At 36.9% G+C, this 7,500-nt stretch overlaps 1 protein-coding gene across 2 annotated transcripts in view; it reads left to right on the top strand.

The window, feature by feature from the left end:
- Nop60B (dyskerin pseudouridine synthase 1 Nop60B) overlaps positions 1–7,500 on the top strand; it is an 8,531-nt gene that overhangs the window by 972 nt on the left and 59 nt on the right. For both annotated transcript variants that reach the window (XM_043030533.2, XM_043030534.2), the window contains exons 2-12: positions 87–235; positions 361–577; positions 1,157–1,281; positions 2,027–2,153; positions 2,485–2,598; positions 2,746–2,897; positions 3,294–3,423; positions 3,634–3,752; positions 4,201–4,374; positions 5,120–5,305; positions 5,658–7,500. The exon at positions 5,658–7,500 is cut by the window's right edge and continues 59 nt beyond it. In XM_043030533.2, the coding sequence (XP_042886467.1) occupies positions 87–235; positions 361–577; positions 1,157–1,281; positions 2,027–2,153; positions 2,485–2,598; positions 2,746–2,897; positions 3,294–3,423; positions 3,634–3,752; positions 4,201–4,374; positions 5,120–5,305; positions 5,658–5,723 (1,559 nt within the window). In that variant the 3' untranslated portion in view covers positions 5,724–7,500. The remainder of the gene's footprint in view (positions 1–86; positions 236–360; positions 578–1,156; positions 1,282–2,026; positions 2,154–2,484; positions 2,599–2,745; positions 2,898–3,293; positions 3,424–3,633; positions 3,753–4,200; positions 4,375–5,119; positions 5,306–5,657) is intronic.

Below are 7,500 nucleotides of genomic sequence, written 5' to 3'. Positions count from 1 at the left end.
GTATGAATCATGAAGTTGGTGTTAGTCACAACATCAGACTGGGACAGTGCTGAAGAACAGCTGACTCACCCACCTTCTATCCACAGGAACGTTAGGCGCAATGGAGGTTGAAGTAAAAAAGAAGAAGAGCAAAAAATCCATTGGTGATCTCCACCAGGAAATGAGCTTTAAGATTGAACCGTCGGAAGCTCCTGCGAAAGTGTTGGATACATCTGAATGGCCTCTGCTTCTAAAGGTGAGTTACTTGTGCATTTGTTACTACAAGTTGAAATGCAATCGGTGCATTGCCAATATAGAGAAATATTTGGAATTTCTACAAGTGTTTGTACTAATTTTTTGTACTTTCTCATTATTCCCCAGAACTTTGATAGGTTGAATGTCCGTACAAATCACTACACTCCTTTACCACACGGATGTTCGCCGCTAAAAAGAACCATTTCCGAATACCTGAAAGCTGGGTTCATCAACCTGGACAAGCCCAGCAATCCTTCCTCCCATGAGGTTGTCTCGTGGATTAAGCGCATTCTCAAGCTAGAGAAGACGGGGCACTCAGGAACCTTAGATCCTAAAGTCACAGGTGAGTGGGAGGTGGTTGGCACATGTCTTCAATAGGTAAAATTATACGCTGCAAATTTATTTATGGATTTAAGGTGATCATTCAGAATAGGAATGACCGAAGTGATGACACGGCCTTTACACTCTGGCAAAGGTCAACAAACCACCCTGTGTTCATTTATGCAGACTTGGATTAGTGATTGTGGCCTTAATTATGCTTTCATCAGGTTATGGTTTATACAAAGTAGTGTTGATATGTATTTTTCTTAAAACCATTACTTTAGTTTTTCTCTTATTTTGTGGTCCATTTTCATTTTATCTCCATTTAAAGATAAATAACATTGTAAAACACACACACACACACACACACTCACACTCACACACACACACACACACACACACACACACACACACACACACACTCAGATTGGAATAACTCAAATAGAATCAAATAGAATAGAATATAATTTATGTCAAAATTTGTGAACCATTACCCTTCTTTATATGGATTATCATTTCATTTCTTATTGGAGATGGGCTATTCCTCTAAAGATCCCACTGTAATACCGCAAGGTTATTCTAATGTAACTTTTCCTTCCAGGTTGTTTGATTGTGTGTCTAGAAAGAAGCACCAGACTAGTAAAATCTCAGCAAGGGGCTGGAAAGGAGTACGTCTGCATCTTCCGACTGCATGAAAGCGTAGATAATTTAGCGAGAATTAAACAGGTTGGTGATGACTGTGATCTTGGAAATCATTTGCGGTCGAGAACTCTTTACCCAATGCGGATGTTTGTCTTTTCCCACCCCACATTTCCGATGCTTTCTTTTTTTTTTCTTGTCTTTTGCAAAATTGTTTGAGATCTTATAGGATGCTCAAAAGATTTATTATAATATTTGATATCTGTATTAGTTAAATTGCTTGTAAAAGGATGCTAGCTGGAATATTAAATGAAAATATTAGTTTAATTTGCTTGTCATAGTAGTTGTTTTGGTGATGAAAAGTCATGATCTTATTGAGAAACTATCTATTCAAGTTTTTTTTTTTTTTAATAGAATTTCATGTTGAAATATGCATTTAACTGATTATATTGATGAGGGAAAAGAATAAAATTTGATATTAGATTGTTAAGAAATTTACTCAGAGAATTCATTTCAAATATAATTTGTTTGGGTACAAATACTTCATGCTGAATATCCTTTTAAAAGCTTTAGCAATCATTGTACAAGCTAATCAGGAACCTGTTTCATGCTGACTATTGTGACCATTACTTCTCACATGTCAAAGGTTGTAATGCTTTTTGTATGCATGTCTGTAGTGAGGAATGTTCCAAGAAATAAAGTGCTGTCACTTTATTTCATCAACCTAAATACTGTAGCTGGATGGCAAACCCATTGAAAACTTATGCCACCAGAAAAGAAAAGCAAATTATGGGTTCTTCCCACCCCTGAACCTGAGTGTTCTTTCCCATAGACACTCGACAAACTGAAGGGGGCACAGTTCCAGAGGCCGCCACTTATCTCTGCTGTGAAGCGTCAGCTCCGCGTCCGGACTGTGTATGAAAACAAACTCATTGAGTATGATCCGGAGCAAAATATGGGTATGCTATGTTATGTATATCTTGTGGCTTTTGCTGCAGAGTGACGTCTTTTAGGTTTTGCCCTTTTGATCAGTTTCAGATTCCAAGGCAAAAGTGTTAGCACGCTCTTTGAATTGCACCTTTGTCAAAATTTTGATTGGTGATTAGATGTAGAACTTTGGAAAATTTATTTTATTACAATCTTAATCAAGTCATGGGGCATACAATCAGCTACAAGTGGAAATACATTTTACAATGTCTTGAAAACAGTCTAAAAATTTTAAGATGTTTTTGTGTAAAGCATGAAAAGTTTCAGAGCTGTATCTAAAATGTGTTTCTTCCTTACATTAAGGTATATTTTGGGTGAGTTGTGAGGCTGGCACCTACATTCGTACCATGTGTGTTCACCTTGGACTTCACCTGGGTACTGGAGGACAGATGCAGGAGCTGCGGAGAGTGAGATCAGGTAAGATTTGCAGAGTTACTGTATGCAAAACATCAGTTTGATAGACAAGTATGAATTTGATTCTTTGTAGGTTTAGAGTGATTTTTAGAATATATGTGTATGCTAAAAAAAGAAATAATAATAAAATGACAATTATACCCCCTTTAGGTATACAGGGCGAGAAAGACTCTCTGGTAACCATGCATGACGTTTTGGATGCGCAGTGGCTCTTCGAAAATCACGGCGATGAATCATATCTGCGAAGAACAGTTAAACCCTTGGAGGCCATGCTTACCGCTCACAAGAGAATTATTATGAAGGTACAGAAGATAGTTTCGATGTTCTTGGAAATACCGTTTCCACTAACTTAGAATTCAAAGTCTTTCCTATTTTTTTTATTTTCATGATGGTCTTGTCTTGAGCAAGTGATCTAGTTCCAGGACACAAATCACTTGTCAAGTTTTTATTGAAGACCAAATACAAACTATCATATTTTATTTGCATTTGGAAGTTGTATTTTCGTAATTGCTAATTTCAGTTTCATTTTATTTATTTGTAAGGGAGATTTGTATTTCTCTGTACATAATTACGCATCACTTCCGACAATATTGTAACCTTTAGCAAATCTGACAGTGAATATTATTTAGGTAATTTTAGTAGACCTATCTCTATTATCTGCCAAATGACAAAATAACATGACCGTCGTATTCTTCCAGGACTCGGCAGTCAACGCTGTCTGTTACGGTGCCAAGATCATGTTGCCTGGTGTGCTGAGATACGAGAATGGCATCGAGCTGAATGAGGAGATTGTTGTCTGCACTACCAAGGGAGAGGCCATTTGTATTGGTGAGTTTCTATTTAGGGTCTTGTTATTTTTTACTTGAATATGTTATATTTTTTTGGCTTATGATAAATATACATATATCGTCTTTTTAAGAATTTTGCTTGTGATTCGTAATAATACCTTTTTTCCTTAACCGGTGGAGAATCAAAGCCCCACACGTGTTATGAATCCAGACACGTACTCCTATTGATCCTGCATACTTTTTATTCCAGCGCTCGCCCTCATGACCACCTCCACCATGTCTTCCTGTGACCATGGAGTGGTAGCCAAGATTAAGAGAGTGATCATGGAGAGAGACACATACCCGCGCAAGTGGGGCCTGGGACCAAAGGTGATTTCTCCGTCTTTGTTGTTGTTTTGTACAAATTTTTTTTTTCCAAGCTTTTGATCTGTAGCCTCCTCTTTATTGAGGTCACATTACAGCTTCAGAAGAAATGGAACCATGATGCAATTAGCTGTATTTCCCATCATTGTGATTGGATATTGACACATTTCTGTTGTTTCATGGAGAGGAAGTAGTAGTGTGAAGTATTTGGGACCATTAGAGAACTGGCAAAGTATTGGTTCAGAAACCAGAGATGTGATTTCTTATAAACATTATGTTTGAGTGCCTTTTCAGATTCTCAGGGCATTGTTCTTTTCATGTACAAAATCCTAGGTTCTTTCTATTGCTACTTTACTCCATTATTGTCAGTCTATTTCTTCTTTATTTTTCTTTGTTTGGGATTATCTCTATTTTATTAATACCTTTCCTTTTTTATTTCTTTTTTCATCCATAGGCAACAATCAAGAAAACCATGATTAAGGATGGTCTCCTCGACAAGCACGGAAAGCCAAATGAAAAGACTCCGTCAGATTGGCTACACAACTACGTCGATTACAGAGCGGTGAAAAAGGAACCTGTGGATAGTTTTGCAGCAGCAGCACCAACTGTTGAGGCCACGCCCAAGAAGGTATGTTGTATTTTTAGTTCTGTGTTTTTTTATGTCAATTTTTACTCTTTAACTTGTGTGAAGTCAAAGAAAATGGTAGTCTTGTGTGTGTAGGGGGGGGGGGATTATTTCTTTATAAAATAAAACTATTTGTCAATTGGATGATTATTAAACCTTCATTATGATTATTAAGCCTTCCTAAGCACAAATATTTTGTCCAAAATGGGTGTCTGGAAATTAAATGAAGATTATTACGAATTGATTGTGTATGCTGCAAGAAGACAAATGCATTGAGTTATCCTGTTAGTGATCTAAGAAAGCTGGGTAATTATGTTAGAGAGGGAGAGGGAGAGGCAGACAGCGAGAGATAGACTGTGTGTATTTGAGTGTGATAGTTTTCATGCGCCTGTATGTTTGGATGTTTGCATGCATGTGTGTGTGTGCACAATTCGGTTCCACATATATATTGGGAGTAGTACTTGATCCTTTGCCTTAGGCCAGTTTAGCACCCTCAACCAGCCTGATCTGCACAACTGCACAACAAATGGTGCAGAATGAATAGAAATTGAGACATTTCCTAGAGTCACTCAAAATGATGACAACTGGAGTGGAAGATTAATGATATTGGCAATAGTCCTTCAAAAGTGTGTACTATTTTGTAATCCCACTGTCTTTCTAGAAATGTGAAAAATGCACAACTTAACTTTTCTTGAATATTCTGTTACCGAGGAACGTTTTCATAATCCTGGACTTTCAAAATTCACAGAGAAAGCTGAGCGAAGCCTCCGACGCTTCGGGCACAGCAGCTGCTGAAACTCCAGCTCTAGATGAAGCTCAAATAAAGAAGGAAAAGAAGAAGAAGAAGAAGAAGAAGAAGGAAGAGGAGGCTGAGGAAGAACAAGCAGAAGTAGTGGTGAAACAGGAAGTGATGGAAGCTGAGCCAGAAGAAGAGGTAAGGAAAATTTGAGTGTTTCTCAATTGTTTTCAAATTGTTTGTCGTTCCTACCCGTTTATACAGTAGGACTATATAATGTCCCAAATTGAGCCATCTATAATGGAAGGAAATATGATTATTTATCCAGCTCATGCTTGTGAATAACAAATGATGTATTTAGGGTTTCAAATGATCAGCATGATGGATTCACAAATTAATTACAGAAGATTAGATACAGCAGATTATAGAATTTTTGTTTATCTCATTTATGCAGTTCCTCCCAAGTATAACTCCTCGTGGAAGTAAGACTTGTCCCTTCGACCCTTCTGTATCAAGAACCATTTAGTCCTAACATTTCTTTTTCTTACAGAGTGGAGAGAAGAAAAAGAAGAAGAAGAAGAAGAAGAAGAAGGAGGACGACCAGGACTCAGAATAAAGGCATGCAGACTCTAGCACCTGGCCAGCAGATTTCTTTGGCTGTGATGGATTATCAAGATAAAAACAAAAACTTTTATTTTATTTATCAATTGCTGTCATTATTATTATTATTATTATTATGATTGAGAATATATATATTTTTTTCTTTTCAAACATGCACTGAAATGTTGTTGTGTGGAACTCTCACATGAATCTACTTTTTGGTTGATAAAAAAAAGAGTGTTATCAGTGTTAACAGTTTACGTTGGAATAAATTTGTCAGTGTGAAAGTATAAGAAATACTTGATGTCTTGTTTGGGGAATTAGGGAGGTGGCTGTCGAAGGATGTCATCCTTAACTGGTTTAGCCGCCAAATGCTCAATTTTCTCAATTTTTTAACAGAAAACAAAACTTAGCGCTTTGGGTCAAATATCTTAAGAACTTGCATATGTAGTAGGAAGAGAGCCTTTCCTGTGCTAAAAAAAAACTGGTTTAGTGGAAAATTTTTATGCCTGTAGAAATTCACCGTTTTTTGAAATTTAGCTTCAAATGATTCCTCAAAAGCTTGTTCATTTATAGAATAGGTGTTTTATGGAAGTATCTAAATGTTTAATTTTAAAGTTGTGTTTGTTATGGTGCTTAGTTTGATAAAAGGCCTGACTGACTGCCAGACCAGATGGTTGCATTTTGAAAAGATCGCCAAATTGTGTAGATGATTCGTTGCTAATTTAAGTATGTCAAAGCCTTTTTTTCTTTCCCCTTTTTTTTGTTTTTTTGTTTTTTTGTTTTCTTTTTATATAGAACAAGTTTGTTAGAGCATAGTGGGTGTACAGTCGATGTACATATGTATGCTAAGTAGCTAGATAGTTTGTTTATATTGAATTTTTTAAGATTTATCCTTTTCCTGTGAGGGAACAGAAGCCTATTGCCGTTGTTGTCACATTGTTTCCATATTGACAAGTTATCTCCAGTGTCTGCAGCAGCGCGTAGATAAGACAAGATGTGATCTTTTTATTTTCTTTTTTTCTTTGCTGTGTAGGACAATTTGTTTGAATAATTGACATTATTCTTGGAAAAGTCTTTATTGTAATGTTGTTGAGCATGGATATATGATCAGGGTATGTACAAGTACATTAAAAACAAGTCAACCCTTCTTCCTTTTAGCCTTGTGTATGGAGAAACTTTTTTCTCTCTCGTAGCATTGTACTCTCAACACCCCCTTGCCCCCACCCCCTCTACACCACCCCCAGTTGTACTCCAAGGCCAAGGGTAGTGTGACTTTAGACTGTTGTATACTTGACATTGAAACCCATGGAAAGTCAATGTGAATTCGTTCACGGGGTCCAAGAGGGGGAAATACAGTGCTGGTAATGTTCATAAAGCAAAACAAAAGATGGGAGTCTGAAGTATCAATGTTAAAATTTAAGACTTGCAGATGAACAGAAAGAAAATTGAAGTGACGGTGTAGCATCTGAAGATCTGGTTGCTAAAATTGCTGGTGATGAAGCCTAGTTGGAGACTTTGCATGCTCTTCAGTTGCAAAAGGCTTTTAAGGCAGAAAAATTAAGAATGAAATGCAGGTCGCGTTTTCAGATAGATCATCCGGTGACGATGTTAATAATATAAGCTGTGTCCATGACCATTTGCTATGTGGTTTTGTGGTTAAATGAATTGACATGTATTAGAATTTTTAAGCCTTTGATTTACACTAAGATCATGCAAAGTGTCTTGCTAGGCTCTTTCTCGCAAAAAAGGGTTCAAGATGTGTTCATGTTGGCCCAAATCTTCAGTGATAA

The sequence above is a fragment of the Penaeus japonicus genome, unplaced genomic scaffold (assembly GCF_977035675.1).
Source record: "Penaeus japonicus unplaced genomic scaffold, GWHDUDI00000001_assembly GWHDUDI00000037, whole genome shotgun sequence".
NCBI lineage: Eukaryota > Metazoa > Arthropoda > Malacostraca > Decapoda > Penaeidae > Penaeus > Penaeus japonicus.
This window is presented reverse-complemented; position numbering and strand designations above follow the sequence as displayed.